The following is a 20,821-nucleotide window of genomic DNA, read 5'->3' on the forward strand; positions in this document are numbered from 1 at the left end:
AAGAAGAAAGGCTTCAGTAGTGCCTGCTAACATACCAAGTAGTTATTTTTTAATCATTCATTGGTGATTTTTCAAAGAATTCCTTTTTTTCTGGTATGCTGCTTCTCTTGCTGGAACTATACACTAGCAAACATGAAACAGCAAAGTTAAATTGTTAACCGGTATTCCACGTGTTATTCTTACGATCCAAACAGTGCCCATTCTCAAACACAGTAGTATGTTTGAGCTGGCAGATAACCTAGAGGTATTTGTATTTTACCAGTATTGTAGGTTATCGTCTATCTTTCTGTGATAGTCAAGTATCATAGTTGGTTTTATTTGCATAATGCATTGCCTTTCTTAAAAAGTAAAGAGTTTCCAAATTACTTTTCTTACAGAATGAACTCCATCTTGATAGTTAAGTGTTGTAGAGTATTTTGTCACCTGTTATCACATGAATCGTTTTCCTTTTGTAGCTTCAAAATTGACTTTTCGGTGCACCCTTTCACAAAATGTGATGTGGCAGCTCTGGCAGTCACTTGTAAGTGAAATACCTGGAGGCATAACTGAGCCTTACATATTTTAAACTTTGATTATATAGCCAAAATCAGAAAACTGAGCAATTAAAATATTGGCATTGGGATTCCCGCTTTACTTTCCACAAAACTCCCTGTGCTCACACGAGACACGATTAACACCAGATCAGACTTTTACTGTTCAATGGATGTTAATTCTTTAGTGTCTTACCAAAGTGTGCTTCTGTTTGATAGAACTTCCAGCCCACTGCTGAGCCGTTCCCATATACCCCATTCATAGGTATTTCTCTTGGATTATTTTGTCTCTGCTGATTTGAAAATTATTTATTCTTCTGCAAGAAAATTTCTCTGTGTTTCTGGGGTAACTCAGATTGTATCATACGAAGCATGTAGGTTTTTTTGAAGAAAATGTTACAGCCTTTGTGAGAAGTGGTTATCAGCATGTTCTGACATTTAAAGACAATTTTTAAAAAGTTGATTATGTGTCAGAGTAGAAAACATAATCCATTGTGAAATCAGCCATGTACCTAAGCACCTTGAGAGTATCCTTTTCAGGGGCAAAAAAGAAGTTTCTCCCCCTCTACTTGTAGCTAAAACCATGTAAGGCCAAGCCTGTAGAGCTTAAAAGGAAAAAATGCTGCAACACTTCTAACACCCTTATTTTTCTGAGAGAGTAGGAGGGTGTACCTAAGCTCACATGTTAAGGAAAATAAAACTTGGAAGATAGGGACTATCTGTTTTTGCTTGGGTTTGGGGGTTGGTGGTGTTTTTTTTTTTAAAGATGATAAATTCACACATTTGGATTTTTATAGGCAATTGGAACCTGAAAAGATAACTTATGTCTTTGACCCACAAAAAGATTATGAAATTAATTCCTTTCTCAGGAAGACAGAACTTGATTGCTAAGTATGATTTATTCTTCACAGCGTCTCAGGATCTTTAGTGCTAGGAGAATCTTCTTGCCCGTGGCTGGCTTCTCCCCTGGGTACTGGCACACAGTGTCTGCACCCTTGTCTCCCCCCTCCTCTGTAGCAGCTGACCCCTGCAGATTTCAAAAGGAACTGGTGATGATCGCCTTCACTGGGAGAACTTTGCCTTTTCCTGATTCAGGTCTCTTATGTGCTCTCTGACCCAGATAATCTGAAGCTGCAAATGGCAAGATGATAATTTATACAACAAATAGATATTAAGTGAAAATGTACTTCCACATCATTCCAAAATTCTGCTGGCCTGATGTCCTTGTCCAGCGTTTGGCTGCTGGCAAGTTTAATGCTCCGTTCTTCCTCTTCGCTTCAGATTCTCCACTGAACTGGTCTTTGGGTTGGCTTATTTTGTTTGCTTTGACTTTTTTTAGTAAAATCACCATGATAAAGACAAGACATGCATCTGCGTTATCAGACAAGATGCTGTGTTTGTAACAAGAGAAAGTAGCTCTGCCCCCAGGTACACGTTCTGTTTTTCAGAGTCACTGGAGCCTGTTTGTGCTCCCTGGGACGCTTCCCCAGGGACCTCCTGGGCAGTCCGTGTGTGGCTCCCGTGGCGCAGGGTGTACGCAGCAGGTGGGCCAGCACTGAGGAGGCACGGGGAGCTACACAAGGAAATAATCCAGGTCTTTGGTGAGTGGGGGATGGTTACAGCTGCTGGGAAGTGATTTTCATAGTCAAACTGAGTACATCAGAATCCAGGCATGGTATTGCTGACCAGTGGTTCATCTGGGAGGCTGCGAGCAAGTGCCTACATTCAGGATTTGTTCTGTCTTAAGATCTGTTTCGTGCCGGGTGTAGATATACGTGATCTTTTCTGGGGTGCTTTAACTGATGAAGGGGAGTGAGGACATGACAACATATCTGCATCTTCTTTAAAAAGGAAAAAGAAAATCCCACCTTTTGTTTTGTTTTGGTGTTTTTTTTTAATCCTAATGGCATAATTTGGGAATAATGAACAAATTAAGAGTCTTTCCATACATTCAGCTTATGTTGCTAACTCTGATTTCAGTAAGAGTGACTGTGATACTGTAATGCAGATTTTAAAACTGGCTGAGGTATAATTGGTTTTTGTCTGCAAGTATAAGCTCATCCCAACTGATTTAAAGCAGAGTCTAGTCCCAAATTGTGTCAGATGTTTCCTAGTCATTGCAGCCCACCCATCCCAGCAGTGTTTTCCTTTGGCCTGACTGCGGGTGAGGGGTGTATTCAGGAGTCATACAGCTGCAGAACAGCTCTGTTGGAAAGGGACCTGGAAAGATCATCTGGTCCAACCTGTCACAGGAGAGGGAGCCTAGATGGTTATCTGGCACCCTGTCCAGTCACACCTTGAAAACAAGGGGACTCTAGCACGTTCCTGGAGAGGTTGTTCCAGTGATTGACTGTTCTTGCTGTAAAAAATGTCTGTCTTCTCCCGACATGAAACTTCCTGGTGCAACTTGTACCCCTGGCCCCACTTGTACCCCTGGCCCCCTTGCCTTCCTTCTGTGGCTCCAAATTACTTCTTAATTTCTGGTTGCTCCTGTCCTCTTTGGCAGAAAAGCACATGCACTAGCATCAGCAAGTAGTTTTTACCATGTCAGTTGCATAAATATTCGCAAGCCACATTATATATGCCAGTTCTCTCTAAAGATACTTTAAAAAAAACTAGAAGAGATTTAAGCAAACTTTCTTTCTATTCACCTTGGCTACCATCTTAGTACCATAGTATGAATATTGAAAATTTAGTTTTATGGAACAAGTTGCTATTTAGATGCAAACTGCTTATGTATATTTAGCTGGAGAACACGCAAAAGAAGTGCTGTGTCTCTCCCATTGCTCTGCACAGGCGCTGCAGTACATCTTGCCTTGGGTATAATGAGTTGCAACGTTTAGTTATTCTAAAGGTATGGTACAATAACAGATTACTGTTGTTCATATCTGTGTAATAATTGAAACTCCCTGATCATACTTTCCATTTTACACATTGTCAGAACCTTGGACCTTAATCTCACTCTTTGATTGACAGCCGTGGCCAGGGAAAGAGCACTCGTATTGTTTGTGATAGTCGCATCTGTTCAACTTGATTCAGTTGAGAGTATTTGCATATTCTTAAGTATTTCTTCTGAGAGGACCTAAATCCTTCTCAAGTGTTTGATGCATTTTTGAAATTCATTCATAAGGTATCTACATGCACTAATAGTTCTGTATAATATTGCTGTGCATAATCTGACAGATAAGGCTAGTTTTTTAAACAAGGTATTCTTTGGGGATGACATATTACATTCTGACTTATTCTACTGGGCGGAAATGTCAAGTACTTTGAAAAAGGATGCTTGAATGTTTTGATTGAATTAGTATTCTTTATTCAACACAAATTGTCAACTGCAGTAAAATGTAGTCTTATTGTGAGAACATTTTTCAAAAGAGTTAACAGCAGTGCTTTTTTGTTTTATTTTTGTTACTAGAGCTGTATTGCATATAATCGTTCCTTTGCTGCTGGTGCTGATATTAGATTCTTAGATGCATTTTAGATTTTCTGAATTGTTAAACTGTGAGCAACACCTTCATCTTGAAATACAATATAGGCTTTTATCTTTTTCTTTTTTTGCTTTTTATTTTTTCCTTGAAAAATTTTATCAATATTTTTGGAAACATTGTCAACCTTAATTTCAGAAACCTGTCACTCTTGGTAGAACATGTACAACACTACTGAGAAGTACTATTGCTTTGAAAAATATTCAGGCATTATGTTTGAGCATTGAACATAGATAGCAGTTCAAAATACCAATTTGATGGCTTCATGCTGCTATGTAAAGAAATATATGTGTGATTGAAAGCCATGGTTTCCATAGGTTGGAAGTCCTACTCCGGGACTATCCAAGTTTGGACAATACTAGTCCAGTTTGCCACAGAAGGAATGGAGATCCGTTCCCACTTGCTGAAATGGATGTGTGCTGTGGATGCTGCTACAAGCTCAAGCTGTTGAAGATCTAGGATCTCATATGGAAGGCCACTGATCGCAATGAATAACCTTTTTTTTCTGTTGCAATAAGGAAAGATCCAGAGAGCCATTAGTGGCTGACCTAGCTTAAGAAATGGACTTCTGTCTCTAGAAAGGACCATAGCAATCCCTGCTGCCTGTGTACTAGAAAAAAAGAATTATGCAGGCTTAATCAGTATAATTTTTTTTGTGCACGTGCAGGTTTTAGTGTAACAGCACCTTTTGCATAAGTTTTGTTTTTCCTTTGTTTTCAGGAATCTCCTTCTGGACGCAGAAAAGCGCTTGCCACCAGCAGCATCAACATGAAGCAATATGCAAGCCCCATGCCTACACAGACAGATGTCAAGTTAAAATTCAAGCCTTTGTCTAAGAAAGTGGTATCTGCCACACTACAGTTCTCTTTGTCTTGTATTTTCCTGAGGGAAGGAAAAGCCACGTAAGTTGTTTTGTTTTTTTAAACCAGATAGCCTGCTTTGTGTTGCTTTTCAAAGAATTCTTTGGATAAAGAGCTCTTTCTGTATACAATGGCAGAATTTGAGAGTATCCTTCAGCATACCTATCATTCCTGCCATACTTAGTTTCTTAGCTGAGTAAAAGTCGTTTCTTACTCTGATTTTAGTCTTGTGTTCTTCAGAGACAAGCAGCTTGTCCTCTACCCTTACAGACATTTTAAATGACAGCAGCTTAAAAATATCTACAGGTCTGAAATCAGCAGGAATATACGTTTGTGTGCGTGTGTGTGTTCATCCAACAATACCTTTAGCAGACTGCAAGGGAAATGTGAGAAGGAGAACTTACTTCTATTTCACCTATTTATATTTTACAAAGAGTGAAAGAAGGACAAAGCCAGCTGTAAGGTGAGAGAGGGTGGAGTCAGAAGTAAGATTTTGGGTTGAACACAAGAACTTCCCATGAAAAGAGTTCAGCTGGGCACTGATCACCACTCCCTCTACTCGCTCGCTTGGTTCTGTCCCTTATTTCAACAGCCTTTGAAGGGCAGAGGGTACAGATAATTTTTGCAGATCCTATAACCTCTCATGCAATTTCTGTCAGATTCAAAATGCCAGATGTTGAGAACTTTGTGTGGCTGGAGGATGGATGGTTTATCAGCCATCCTGTTTTGCCTTTCCTTTTTGTCTCTAGAATATGGAAATGTAACAATGGCAGAACAAAAAGAGGTAGATGGGGAAACTACTGCTTTAGTGGTTCTTTTACGTCTTTTTAAATTTATTTTTCCCTCCAAAGGGCTGCTTACTTCTAGCTTACAGTATTCTGAATGCACTTGTAGACACTGCCCACTGCAATACAAGTGCCCCAACACTGTTTCATGAGCAGCTTTAAGGTATATACTTTGACACAGAAACGTTTTTTGTCTGCGTGCTTTGAAAACCACAGGTGCATTACTATTAACTATTACTGTTTCCCTTCTCTCATTAACCTGTTGTGAACCACAGTTTGACGTACCATATAAGAATTACATTTTGAAGTATTTAGCTGTGGTTTAATGTGGCATTGCAGCTGAAAATGGGAATGAAGAAGTATCTGATAACCTCTTCGCTTTTTTGAACAACCAGCATCCGTGAACTATACAGTAGCTAGCTATACTAGGCTCTTAGTGGGTTTTGAGGCCATAATTTGTAAAAGCTGATCCATTTAGCATCACATGTACCTTCTTCTCATTGAAATCAATAGATTTCAGGCTGGAGACTGTAATTCAAGTAGAGTGTAAGTTAACAACAGGGCTTTAATATTGCTCTGAACCATGGACCTGGAGGGGCGGGGAAAAGCAAAAAGCTGTGGTTTGTGAAAGCATTGGTTTCTAGTGTGTGTAAATAGAGACTGTCTTACTAGTCAGTATAAAAGAGAGAATTCAGGTACCAGATACATGAACGTGCAAGACAAGGTAGCTAGGCCAAGGCTTGCTTACATCCCTTATAAGCTGCAGTAGTTTCATAAAGTGAGAGGCACTTTTATTTTATGCATTTTATAAAGAAAATACTGCAGCCTATTGCTGTGCAATACCAAAAATCATCTTATTTCTAAAACACAGGTAACAATATTTTGAAGTATGGGTGCAGAAAGGACAGTAAAAAGAAATAGTACTTCAGAGACTTTTTAATTTATAAACTTTATGTGAACAGCTGATGTACAAGATCTGTGTGCTAACTGCTCCCAGCTTTTTGTCTTGGTGCATAAAAAAGCCTGCCCGTCAATGCAGTTATAGGATGCTACATTTTTTCCCCTGTGCTTAAAGAGTCGATTTGACCTATTGGTTATCAAAACAGGAAGATGAAACCTTGAGGATTCTGCATGAACAGAAAGGTCTTTGTGACTTCTGGTAGTTACTGATTTTATATTTATTAATACCACTCCAGTTCATCAACACCTTTTCCTGTACTGTGGGACCCAACACTGAACGCAGTACCCTAGATGCAGTCCGAGTAAATGAGGGTCATGACTTCCCTCAGTCTGTGGCTCATGGTCCTGTTTCGGTGCATCTCAGGATGCTTTTCCCTCCTTTGGCTGTCAGGGCGTGGTGCCGACTCTCCTAGAGCTTGCTTGTTACCGGGGTCCCCAGACTGTTTTCAGCAGAGGTGCTCCAGGCAATCCCCAGTCTGTCCTACTGTAAGGAGCCAAAAAAAAATATTTATTAATCCCAATAAACCTATTGAAATGGTTTTAAAAGAGAAGAGGTAAGATTACTGTTGCTCCAAGAATGACATCATGTACTTCAAAAATCTTGGGGTTTTGTGAAACAAACATAGAACATCCATTTCTCTGAATCTCTGCCTGCTGTCACCTTTTCATCAAACATACATTTCATATGAAAGGTACAGTTCTGTGAAAGATATGTGTGTATGCGATACAGTCAAATAAGAATTGAAATTGGGCTTTGATATGTAATGGGCTTTGATCTTGTTAATGAATTCAGATATTTAGGAAAGGAATTTTAATTTCTGTAACAGTGTCAGGAGTTCTGAATGAATGTAGTGATAGATGTCACATGCAGCATGTGGACAGTAGGTCTGACAAAACATTTCCATTTTAACTGAAGACCACCAGATAGGTGTTTACTAGCATGTCTGGGCTGCTTTAAAATTTTAGGAAGCAGTCGTCAAATTGACTCTTCGTGCAAGGCAGCACTGGTTTTACCCTTTAGAATTTTGTTAGTATAAAACTTTCCCTTCAGAAATCAATATACATAAGTGTACTCATTTTGTTCTTTCCCTATACTCAAGATCAGATCTGAGATCAGAGACTTCCCTGAAGAAAAAAAGAAAGCATAAAAATATTTAAAGATTTTTTTAATAATGTGTCAGTATCAGATGTGGTATTAACAGGCTGCATTTTAATGCCTGTTTTGAACTCTGTTATTTAGGGATGAAGACATGCAAAGCCTGGCTAGTTTGATGAGTATGAAACAAGCTGATATTGGAAATCTAGATGATTTTGAGGAAGACAATGAAGAAGATGAAGGAAACAGAGTGAATCAAGAGGAAAAGGCTGCAAAAATTACAGGTTGGTTTTGCCACAGGGATAGTAAAATATAATTCCTTTGCTACTTGCCAGTTGCATTCCATGGATTTTATCCTTACGCTATATTTGTATTTAACGAAATCTCAACCAAAATAAAATTTAGGATAGTTTGATTGAAGGGGGACCCATTCATAACTCTGCAAAGTTTAGTATTTGTGAATATGAGAGCATTGCTTTGAATGTGCATGTGTTTCTCCTGATTTTAGGAGAGAATGCACTAAGTAGGTAGCATTTTAGGGAAGCAAAGAACCGGTATGAACAGAGGAGTAAAAAGGTGGAGGAAAAGGGTCAGTGAGTGAAAAGACAGGAGGATGAGCTGAAGTGAAATAATGAAGACAGTTTGTGAGAATAACTGCGAAATGAGTTGTGCCATGGGTAGGTGCTGGGGTTCTGCTCAATAACATGGTAATTCCAGGCGGTGTACTTCTGCCTTTTGGTTGGGGGTGCTTCATGGAAATGGAATCAGGAGAATGTTAAAGGACTTTAACGCAATTTGATGGTAAGGTTGTTTGAAGTGAGATAGTATAACCACATTGGAATTGCTGATGTTAGTGTGTCCAGGATAGCTGAACTAATCGATGCAAGTCAGATCAGGATGTGATGATGTTAAATTGTTGGTAGAGATCATTATGTAGTACTGCTCCAGAGGAGTTCTGTAGGAACTTTACTTTAGATTCTTTACTGTAAAAGAATCAGGGAAAGACAAATTAACTTCTGGTGCCAGCCTTCATGCCTGGCAGTGCTCTTTAAAAATGTTTGTTGAACTAAAGGGATCCTTCTTTAAGGTGGGGAAGAGCATTCCAAGCAGAGAAGTGAATTGTCAAATATGTTCTTGAAAATGCAGAGGAACGTTGGTTTGCTGTTATAAAACATTACTTTCATCACTTCTTTTTGAGTTTTCATTGCAATTGAAAGGTTCAGCCTGAAGTAGTTATTACTTAGTTAAACTTGGTGTTGTGAAAAGATGCAAATTTGTTTTCTCCCTGCTTTACATATTCCATTAAACATTTTGTACCCTGACCAAATCTCTACTTATGCTGTATGCGTCTGGTGCAGAGCAGATTGCAAAGTCCAGAATGAATTATTTGAGAAACAGAGATAATGTCTTCTTGGTCAGAGAGGCGACATGTATCGGTCTGGCCACACTGAAATCATTCTGCAAGGTCATCTTCTCATTTCTCAGTGTAACCAGGACAATTCAGGTGCGGGTCAGAACACCAAACCCAGGCCATCCGATTATTCAGAGAGAAGGGAAGCACACAGAAAGAGGTGGCTAGGTAAAGTCTGTATGCACGGTTGTGCAGAAGTGTTTTATTGAGAATGCCTAGACACTGCACTGAGGACTGCTATGGAAAACCCAGGTGCAGAAGGACATCAGTTAAAAAGTAGCAGATCTTGGTCTTCAACTTTAGTGATTTTATTTTTTTCTTCAGCGTTCAGCATCTAAACAGGCCAAACCATTCCTGAACAAGCAAAAAGCTGATGTAGATTAGACTAGTCTGTCCGCTGTCCTTTGGCTATGTAGTGAACATTCCTGGAGACAGGGAGGGGTGAGCTCTCTGATGTGCCACACAAGGTCCTCACTCGAGTTGTTTTAGAGGCATTTCAGCTTTCCGTCTGTTGTTATAAAGGCCAAAATTACCTGTTCTAAGCAAACATTACGACACCTAGCTGAAAGGCAGAAGCAATGCTCCTGAACTACAGTGTATCTGCTCATTGTGCAGCCTGTTCTGATGAGACCAGATGGGAGGGTTGGGTTGGACTTTCTGTGGATGCATCACTAAGGGAACCTGAGCGGGGAAAGGTCAGCCTTGGACTTTTTCTTGAGTTGGCTACAACATCTGAGTTGCTTCCTTAGCCTGGCTAGCTTTTCCCACATTAGACGAGGAGAGGGATGGGAGGGATGTGGAAGGAGAATGAGTGCACATAGCTTTCCTAGCAAATGGGAGAACGTAAAACACAGGACAGTAAGTAAACATTAATAAATAAAATTTAAAGGATCTATTTCAACATGTGTTCAAGACGGGCAGCTGGAGTGACTCCTGTAATAAATATAATGAATGGAAAAAATAATAAAACGTAAGGAGAAGAGCTGAGGAACCAAGGGAAAAAAGGTGGGAATCACTGCAGAAGAACAGAAGGAAATACAGAAAGAAGGAAATGAAGCAAAACTGATGTAGTGAAGTACTCTTTCTAAAATTTCTATCAAAAATAATTGGGTTTGCAGGATCCCGTAAAGTTAATTGAGGAAGTTACATAACCCTTTTGAAAGCTTGCTGCTACCAACGTTTTCTCATCTGTTGCTGTGTTAGGGTGTTGGCAGCCGAGCAAGCTGGAATGCCTTCACTGACTCAGAGTCCCCTGCGGCAAATCATTGCACCTCAGTGCGCCTGTCTTCCCAACTGTAAAAAGGGGGTACTGGCTATAACCACCTCACGGGAATGATGGGAGCATGACATGGTTAATATTTGTAAGTGAGCTTTGAAAAAGTGAAGTGTGAGTAGTAAAGCAGAAGGGATTATTATCCTACATTTGGCTCAGTCTTCTCACAGAAACGTTGGATGTCTTGATGACCGAAATCTTGTCCTCAAGTCACAGCTGCAAGATTGGCTGCAAATCTTTGTCACAGAGATTGTTCCTTTTCACAGCATACAAAAGTTTTTTGTTTTTTTTTAATTTGGCCCAAAGTTGCAGCTTTATAGGTGAACAAATATATCCACCGCTAGGAGAACAAGGGAGACCTGCTGCATGGGGCTGTAGGTGGTGCAGGTGAGTTAGGAAACGCTGCTCCTCTTCCTTGATGCGTTGCCTAACTTGGGGTGAGTATCTCTGCCTCTCTTTCTTCAGCTATGAAATAAGTGGTGCAATACTGACCTACCTCAAAAGCACTGTGAAATTTGATGTGGTCAACATGGGAACTGTTGTCATACAACTGACCTTAAGATCAGACTGAAAGATGTTTTCCACTCAAAGCACTACTTTTCACATTAAAAAAAACTCCCTCGGCCACAGGCTTTTTTCCCCTTCCTTCCCAATATTTCTTGCTTAATTTTTTTACGCGTAAAAGCTTTATCTCCACCTATCTCTGTTTTGTGTGAAGCTGATAATGATGTTTGTAGCCATGAAATATGTTTCAAATATTTTGTTTCTATGTGTTAATATAGATTAATTTAAACCTCTCAGAATTATCCTGTCCTTAGTCTTCAGTTGAAGACAAGGCATCCCAATGTACTTGAAGAAATATGGCTCATAGCTCACAAACTCAGGGTAGTTAGTAATAAATGCATTGCTTCTCTTAATGTTTTAATTGATACTTAAAGCCTCATGCTGAAGTTGATAGTTGCCTCCTGCTCCATTTGCACAGGAGCACGGTGACTGTCCTGGGGCACCACATGGACTCAGCAGTGTGGCCATGTGCTACCGGTTGCAGAAGTCTGAATCCCAGCATATTTCAAGAGCAGGCTTCTGCAGAGCAATTTGTGTAGCCCTTTCTTGCCATTTGGGAAACCGTACCTCTGATGTAAACTTCTGGTACATTTGCTCTTTTTTGTCAGTAGCACCACGCTGCTTAAAGAAAAAACAAACACAACAAACGAAGAGCAAGAGAGAAGGATGAAAAAAAAAACACACCCGCCTCCAAACCCTGAACCAGTGATTTATATGACATACTTGTAGAACAAGCTAATATATGTTTGTAGATAATGAGATTTATAAAAGATAATATAGGACGTAAATCTCTAACCTACCATTTCTACACTCCAAAATATGACATAAACCATTTAATATTGTAATGAGAAACATTGTAGTGCATATGGGTGTTTAGGTTGGCAGATGGGACCAGGTGATTCAGACCACATCAAAGAATTCCCTCTTTTTAAAGCTCTGAACTTAATTTGTTATTTTCTGACAATAAAAACTGAATAGTAATTGTTTTGGGGCTTTTTTTTCCATATGCTGGCATAATAAATTGTAAATCATGTCAGCATCTCAGCCTGGTTTAAACTAGTAATTCGTTTGCACTAGTATTTTATAAGGTCAGCTCTGTTTTATTTGAGTATAGCAAAGTATTTTCCATTGTGTATCTTGACTCTTAAAAATTCCCAGAAGATAGTATTGCATTGTTCTGATCTCTAAGGTGTACATGGCGTTGCATACTGAGAAAGTTAAGGGTTTTGGGGCAGTTTTGGTGTTACTGTTTAGGACACTACTCTTGTTTTGTTGGAGCTAAAAATAAGGAAATTAGGATGGTGGAATCAACTTTGTGTAGATATAAACATAATCCCATCTAAGCAGATTTTTGCTTTAAGGTCAAGAACAGTTAAGGAGGTGTGCTTAAGAGGAATTCTGCTGTGGCTTTGTCATCGTCACAATAGGTTATGTCCAATAGATATTGGCAGAATAGATCATTTCACTTGGTAATTTGCAGATTGGCATATCTTTGCAAAACAGTTTAAATTTGGGAAAGAAGTTTTTACCCATATGACTGAAATATTTTCAGGTTCTGGACTCTGCTTTTGGCTTCAGGTTCTTTATCCTGTCTGTGAAGGCATGAAATGAAGAGTTGTGCCAGTGTGTTGACTGGTGAAGGTGTTGCTGGGTGATTTAAAAGCACGATTCCCCCTTGCTAGGAAGTTCAGGTTGTCTGTGGGCACCAGCAGTTGGGACAATCACAGCGCTACTGAATTTTCAGCTCAGTCAGGCATCTTGCTGCTTGTAACTAGTGCATAGAACAAAGTCTATGAGAGCCAGTGACAAACACTCGCTTTCCCAAACAAAAGCCACATGAGGAAAAAGTCAAGTTCAGGACAGCAGCGAACTGAAAGCGTTAGAAAGTAACCTCTTGTGTACACAAGGAATTGAAGTTTGAAGGAAATCCAAGAATGATTGGCATGAGAAGTGTGCAGTAAAGGCATCTAAGTGGCTTTAGCTTCACTGATGACACCAGAAGACATCATCCATTTATTTCATTGGGAAGAGACGGGAGATGAAAAAACCTGTCAGAGGGGCAATGATGTTCAACAAGCAGGATCGTCTCTCCTGCACAGGCTTCTCCTGCCTGTTTGTCAGCTGGAAGGATGAGGGAGACTCCCCACAGTAAGCTATGCATGAGGCCTTTCAGAGATGCCCCAGGCTCAGTCCCCATTACTACAGGAATTTATTTGTTCAATGCTGTGGATGGGACTACTTAAGGGGGAGGATCAGAGAGGAATTTTTCCCCTTGGGCCAGAAGACACTAAGACCTAGTTGGTTTTTGTTTCTTGCTTTCCTTCCAGAATTATGGGGGCGTCAATGTCTTGGCTAGAATTAAACATTAATAGATTTTAAAAATTATTAGTTCATGGCAGTTCAGAGCTCTCCACTGTGGATAGCAGGTGAAATAGGATTTTACCAAACAGTAAGGTATTACTTACATAGCATGTCAGTGGCAAATTCAACCAATACATACATTCAGTATGCATTCTCATAGCACAATACTGATCATATCTTTTAGAACTATTAAATAAATTCAGCTTGTAGGTCAGAATGTAGTGGTGACTGAGTGTAAATGTTAAATAATCAGAATGTGTGTGTATAAATAAATAAATACAATATATAAAATACATATGTATGCATTAGTTTTCTGTAGCTTTAAGGTTTTGAGAGAGAGGTGAGTTATTCTGGGGCTGTTTTGTGTTAATTGACAATGGTTTAAAATTCAGGTTTTCCTCACGAGCAGGAAAAGTCTTTAAATTGTATCTAGTACATCTAAGTTTTGATCTGATGTGCATACTCATCCTCATAAAACTAATTACTGTTGCTGACACCAGGAATCCGGCAAGGTTTTGTTTGTCTGTTAACTGGATTTCTTGTTAAATTATCACTGAAGCACCTACACAGGTGCTTTGCTGTAGGTATATCGTTGTAAGGACTTGTTCTAAATGTATTCTTTTAATTAACTCCGTCTTCTCTTTTACCCTGTCTCTTCCTCGCTGGCTCTCTTTCTAGTAACAGTTTCCACTTCTGTTTCATTAAATGCCCTTGCCTTACGTTTGTCTTGACTGGCTTCTATTTACAGAAATTGTAAACCAGTTGAATGCTCTGAGCAGCTTAGATGAAGATCAAGATGACCGCATAAAGCGAGCAAATATGCCTTCAGCTAAATCAGCCAGTTCCTCTGAAGGTCTATGAGCTTTCCTCCTTTCTTTCTGTTTCTGATTGTCTGTATTTACTGTGACCCGTTACCTTTTGACTCCTGCTTGTATTCAGCTGTCAGTTTTATCTCTGTGCTTCCACCCAGCATGACTCTCAGTAATTTGTAGTGCATCCAACAGGTAACAACATGATAGAGAAAGAGCCTATCTCCTCTACAGCTCTGTTGTCATCTGATAATGAACAAGAAAGAAAAAAAATTTACCCAAAAAAACCCCAAACCACCGCCAGACCCCGAGCCCCTAGCTGTGCAGTCAGTAATACCTGACCTTTCTAAAATGTCTCCTCTCTGATTTTGTGTGCATGTTACATCCAAAAATTAAAATTTCTTGCCAGTAGATAACATGTATGTGAACAATCAAAAAGAAATCACTGTATTAAGCTTGATAGAGATGTCTGCAACATTTATTTAGTGAAGATAATAGAAGGTTGTCTTAGTAGTCATTTCTGTTATGTGATATTCTAATCAATGAATAGAAGTTTCATTCATTTCACTTTTTTTTTCCTCCTTTGTTGGTGTACTTACCGAAGTGCATTAGCTTAGCTGTGCAGTTCGTGCCATACTCTGGTGCAGTGTTTCAAGGGACTGTTGGTAACAGGGGTTTTTGAGCTTGAAATGTGTTAGATGAACAGTTTATATCTATATTAAAACAATATTCCAACTTGTTTGTAGAGCTTATCAATAAACTTAATTTTCTGGATGAAGAGGAGCAAGACCTGGCCAACTCTACTACAAACCCTTTTGGCGATCCAGACACAACAGAATTAAATCCATTTGGAGACCCTGATGTGGAAGGTAATAGATTTGTTTCACATAATTAATTGCTAATTGCAGATGCTTAATGAAACTTGATTTTTTTTTTTTGCAGGGCTACAAATGAAAATGTTGTTTTCATTAAGTACACTTGTTGCGTGCAGTACTGAGGTAGTCGTAGCAGTAATCCGGTTGCCACTGGAAAATGGATTTATCGTTTGAGTCACATGCTTATGTGTATTTGCCACCGGGGGCTACCAGCTAAGAGTTGAACCAGACTTTTAGACCTATCAGGTGTGTTACTATTACTCACCTCCTGTGGTATAAATGAGCAACACATACTGTCTGGTGCCTCTTGTAGCGAATAGTAAATACAAGCGTTCCATGTGGATGCTGTTTTATATCAGAATTTCCATCACTGCAGTCTTCACTGCATCACAGCTATTCTTGGTTAGCACTAATCTTCATTATTATAATTTAATTTTATCTCTTTAATTCTTCTTTTTTTTTTTTGCTTTTATGGCTTCCTCAGTTAAGCCATCTGGCATTGTGCCTTACACCACGTGGCAGATGTTAATCTCCTTTCCAGACCAACATGCCCATTCTTGTTCTGTTTGAGTGAGAAATACAGCCCCTCTAAGTTTTTAATCTGATAAGACTACATCCGTAAGGCCAGAAAGGAGCACCAAGACAGCAGGCACCTCTGCTGTCCCCAACTCCACATCCAGATATGCAGACTTCCCTCTGCTGTCATCAAACAAAAAAAAAAGGGTATATGACTGACTGACTTTGCAGCTGCTCAGAATGCCAATCGATAGTTAATTCTGAAGGTTGAAGCCATACTGTTTTTTTTTCTTCTGTTCAAAGCTCCAAGACTTTTCTTCCCACAGAAGTTATCAAGGAGCGTTTGCCACCTTTGACCAAATGGCAGGAGCCACTCTGTGGTGGCAATAGAGACGCAGCACACTGAGCAGGAGCAGCCCAGGGTACAGCCATGGGACTGCTATCGCCAGGGCTGATGAGGATGCATTTCTGAGCTGCAGTTTCCACCTGGGGTTACTCTCTTTCTCTGGACAAGCTGAACGCTGACTCACAACACAGCTTTTCTGCCTTGGGTGTCCAGAGAGGCTGATGTGGGTGGTAATCAAAGTCCTGTCGCACTTTGGCTGTGGAGTCTCATAGCCTGTGTTTCTGAAACAGGGACACTTCACTGTCTTCTGTTTGGCTGTTGAAGCCATAAAGCCGCTATCCCAGGCCTCTTCTCCCTCCTAAAAAGTCACTAGGTGTTTCTAGAGCTGCAGAAGGGAGTTGCTTCTGCTTTCTAGATACCAATACGTACGGATTACATTCTGGTGTCTGGATCTTTGGCTTCATTTCCTGTCTGTTCCTCGGCTGTGAATTCCCTTAGGATCATGGAAGGAGGCAGAATTACCTATTCTCATCCACACACATCACACGTCCACACACAACTTGCTCTACAAGACTCAGCATATATTCCTTTCTTCCTTGTCTGCTCTAGAAGGAAGAGCTCCCTTCTCCCCAGAGAAAGCTGTACAAATCCCATCCTACCTAAAATGCTGTCTTCCAAACCCAGCTTTTCCTTCCTTTCCAGAGAGAACCTGCTCTGGCAGAAAGCAGCAGGTGTTCTGGCCACAGAATATAGGGGCTGAGAGTCTGTTCCTTCCCATCTCAGGGACAGGGAGATGCAAACTGGGGTTGTTTCACAGCACCAGAGTAGCTTGACACCTGTCACGGTCACTGAGCAGCCTGCAGCCAAGACACCAGCCTGCTGATGTTCCCAGAAGACCCGTGAGGTATGTGGGGCATGCTTTTTCAGTCAGTTCTGGTCCCTTTGGTGGGACCTAGGCTTTACTGCCATCATCATTTACAGTCATGGGTACTTCTCTGTTCCTCTGGGCCTGTTCTGTGTACTGGGACAGTCCCAGGGCTCAGACTGTTGGTCCCCAGAGGAGTCCCATCTGCACAGCTGTGGACAGCAGTGCTGAGCTGTTGGGTGTGTGTGTACCAAACAGTCCTCCCACACACTGTCACCATCGTGCAGCAGTCAATGTACAACAACACGACAGTGATTTTGATAAACAGGGTGTCGCTAGATTCTTCCTACTGTGTCATAAGGTGCTTTTTATTTGGGAGGGATGGAGCTTCTCTCAGGTTCATGTGACAGCAGCGTGTCTTCCTGGAGCACAGAACCGAGTGGAAAATCTGAGGTGTTTCAGGCAGTCAGACCAAGAGCGGGACATCTGGTGTGGCATTTTTAAAGCTTCTGCTTTGATCAGTGGCTCCCCAGGGATTCTTCGGGTCACCTCAGACCCCTCTAAGCACTGGCCCTTCCACTCCAGAGCTTTCTTGTCCCTGTAACGGGCAGTGGTTGTGTTCCTCTTCCCTTGCTAGGCCTTCTGGACCTGTGCCTTTCCACCAGTTGTCTTCCTTCACAGAAAGTTGAGGGGGGAAAACCAGTGCTGAGACAAATCGTATAAGAAAGCTCTGGTCTTCAGCAACAGCAGGAATCTGCTGTGTATGTCTGTGGTTAATTGGATCGGTGTCTCTACACAGGGAGTGCCTAGACTTTACTGTTTTGGGGAGATTTCCCTTGGTTTTGGACTACATGTTGAAGCCAGGCAGCACCGGAGCTGTTCTCGCCCTCTTGCCCCCCCACAGAAGGCTGCCCTGTTTGTTTCCCATCTGGCCACAGGTATATTCCCACACGTGTTAGGACATGTCTTTGAGACCTCAGTGGAACTTCTGTTGCTGCCATCTCTTTTTAGAAAGTTCTTTGAGACTACGCCTGCCTGTTTGCATTTGCATCTTTACATGAATGTGACCTTTTTGGTGGCCCCCACAGGAGCCTGAGAGCATGACAGAGGTTCAGGAGTTTAAGGCAGGCTTTCTTCTACAGGCTGAAAGAGTCTCATTACCTGTTTCACTTGTCTTGTGATGTGTTTAAATCAGGAGATGAACCTTTTCTATGGGCAGGGATGAAGTATTTTTCTATTTACTACATGTTACTCTGCTTTATCTTTTCATCTAGACAAGCAAATTCTTGAATTTAGACTTTTTGAAAGTTCGGAGTCTTTCCATAGAATTTGTTACTTAATTTCCCCAAGATGTACAGAGCAGCCATCTGGAGCTTCCTTCCCTGAGTATTTTGCCACAAGACATTAGGAGGCATGATGTGCCATTTGGCAGAGATATTCCTATCAAGCCTGTAACCTGTGTGCTTAGTGAAAGAGTGCTTAGAGTCACCCAGGGTATGAATATGTATGTATTGACAATCACTCAAAGAGAAGGGAGGATTACTTGCCAGTAGATACCTGTTTCCTAGACAGATATTTCTTGTGCCTGTTCACAATCCAGCTACTTTCCCTCTATCTTCCTAATCCCGTAATCAGCTCACCCTGGGAATGCAGGGTGGAGAGAAACTAAAGGTGTGAGTGCTCCCAGCATCCCTGTGCACGCTGTGGGTGCGGTGCGTGGCAGAGGTCATCGGCAAGCTGCCTGTGGATGCTGCTGTGGTTTAAAAAGCCCTTGGTGTAAGTGATCTTACACACACAGTGGAGTGAATGTGCGTATGAGCAACTCACCTCAAAAAAATCTGCAGCTGTGTTTCTGTGGTTGGCATGTCAAATTGAGGCTTATTCCCTTTGTACGTAGTAGGTCAGCGAGACACTAGAAATCTGGGAAGTCAAAAATAATCCCTTGGAACAGTCTATCTCCACAGCTTTATGCTAGACAGTACAGGTGATCATATGGGGGCTGCCTCTTGGAGTGTCTTTTAGTCACGTTACAACAGAACTCTAAAATCAGTTAATTTTTGTGCAGAATATTTTACTTGGAGGTAAACATATACAGCAAATGCAAGTAGAAAACAACAACATGCTTTCAGTGCTCCAGATGTTTTTTTAATTAGGTGGGGCATGCAAATTGTGAAGTTGCATATGACCAATACAAGTTTCCTGCAACACACCTGAGACATGAGCATAAGTATTTGCTGGCACTGCCTCCCCCTTTCATTTAAAACGGCATTTACCTTACCAATGGGTTTCATTGCTTTGTGTGAGACTTCTGAGCTCCTTGCAGCATGTGGTACGCTGCAAATGAGAACAGTACTACAACGCAGTGCCAAACCCCAGCATCCTTCTGGGATAGTCCTAAGGAGAGCGGTACAAGAACCAATGCAGAGGAAAATGATTACTCTGTCCCTTCTCCTTGAATTTCTTGTGAAGTGTGATGTGTTGCTGGTGTGAGTATTAATAAAAGTAATAGAAAATCATTAGTGGCTTATAGGGAGGCTCATCATTATGCTTTCTAGAAGTACTGGGAAGTTACGTTTTTATTCTGCACTGTTTGTTACACTGCTCACATCACCGTTGTGACCGTGTGCCTGCCAGTAGTGCGGTAAATGGCATAACTAAATACCTTTCACATGTGGCTTGGTCTTTCATCCCCTGCCAAGGGGAAAGTGCTATGTGTAATGTTTTGGTGGGGGTTTTGTTTGTTTTTTAAGAGATGTGTCACAATATGTTTGTGTTACAAAAGGCAAGTGGGTTGAAGGGCAGGGTGATTTTTGGAGATCCTCTGGGAACTAGAAGGCTGATTGTGCAGATGGGTAGTGCCAGAATGATTACTATCACGAGCAGCCTTTCTCAGTGGAGTCAGGGCAAGTAATGTTTCCAGAATCTGGCACCGGAGTCACTGGTGCTTCTGCTGTAGTAATACTTCTGCATCTCCTCTTGTCACTCCTACCCCTGTGGCTTTATTACTTAACCATGTAAAATTATTGTGTGTTTGACCCTTGGAGTGCCAAACTGCAAGCATCTTTTTCCTCCCCCCCTTTTTTTTTTATATCAGTGTAGAGAACTGCAATTAAAAAAATGAGTTCCAGTAGAGACTGGAGTCCGGTGTTTTCAGGCATGCTTAATAATTAGGGGGAAGCAGGGAAATACGTGTCGACTCCTTAGTGTAACATCAGCTTGAAGAGGGAAATAAACCCCTTTTAAGCTGTTATATGTACATCTTCCCCAAGTGTACTTCCCAATGTCATTAGGTCCTTGAGAATATATGAGTGTCTTTGTTACAGAGAAGGTGGCAGTGCCTGTGGCTTTAAGAGCAGTGTTGTTGAGTCACCATCCCAGCAATTTAAGGTGTTACAGAGAGGCTCATGAAGTGATGACTGACACTTGACGTAAGAGCCTGTCCTAAAGGGTTTCAGGGACCCCATAGGAGATAGCCTGGGTGGGGACCCTCGTGGGGACTCTCCCTCCTGTGGGGACACTGAAGGAAGCAGAGAGGGGAAAAATAGTGTCCTGGATGGCAACAGGAGAGAGAATGAGCAGCCAAGTGAGTTCTGGTTGAGCCCCTACAAAATTCTGCCTGTGAAAGTGTCTTGAAAATGATATTTTTAGAAGCTCTTTTTATTTTACCCTGTGTGTAGGATTTGGTGAAATCTTTTAATTAATAGTAAGCCAGAGGTCTCTGAGTGCTGATCTGCAACACTGTGTGTGTAAGGCCAAACCTGTAGGTACTGTTGAGCTAATGAACAGGAGAATTTTGTCCTAGTTAGGGTTACAGCACTTGATCCATAGTGTTGAAATAGAAAGAATTGCAGAAACCATTTGCATTGCCCCTTAAAATCTGTCAGACTTAAACAAGCATTTAACTTGTTCCCAGGAGACTGTTAAAAGCAAATTAAAAGAAGTGTACAGTATAGTTTCAAGAGATTGTTTCCCTGAATGTTTTTAATTTCAGGAAATATTACTGACATAACTTCTAGTAACATTTGTTTGAATACTGCTGGTGAGTTATCAGCAAGTTTTGCTCAGACGTGATAATGTGTATTTAT

General features: G+C 40.9%; 1 protein-coding gene across 13 annotated transcripts in view; it reads left to right on the forward strand.

The window, feature by feature from the left end:
- Window positions 1-20,821, forward strand: part of EHBP1 (EH domain binding protein 1) — a 226,230-nt gene that overhangs the window by 83,397 nt on the left and 122,012 nt on the right. For 9 of the 13 annotated variants that reach the window (XM_037391625.1, XM_037391623.1, XM_037391626.1 and 6 more), the window contains exons 6-9: window positions 4,736-4,917; window positions 7,861-8,000; window positions 14,074-14,178; window positions 14,881-15,003. In XM_037391625.1, coding sequence (XP_037247522.1) covers window positions 4,736-4,917; window positions 7,861-8,000; window positions 14,074-14,178; window positions 14,881-15,003 — 550 coding nt within the window. The remainder of the gene's footprint in view (window positions 1-4,735; window positions 4,918-7,860; window positions 8,001-14,073; window positions 14,179-14,880; window positions 15,004-20,821) is intronic. The other 4 variants (XM_037391630.1, XM_037391633.1, XM_037391635.1 and 1 more) reach the window with 1 other exon arrangement.

Source organism: Falco rusticolus, chromosome 6, assembly GCF_015220075.1.
Source record: "Falco rusticolus isolate bFalRus1 chromosome 6, bFalRus1.pri, whole genome shotgun sequence".
Lineage (NCBI taxonomy): Eukaryota > Metazoa > Chordata > Aves > Falconiformes > Falconidae > Falco > Falco rusticolus.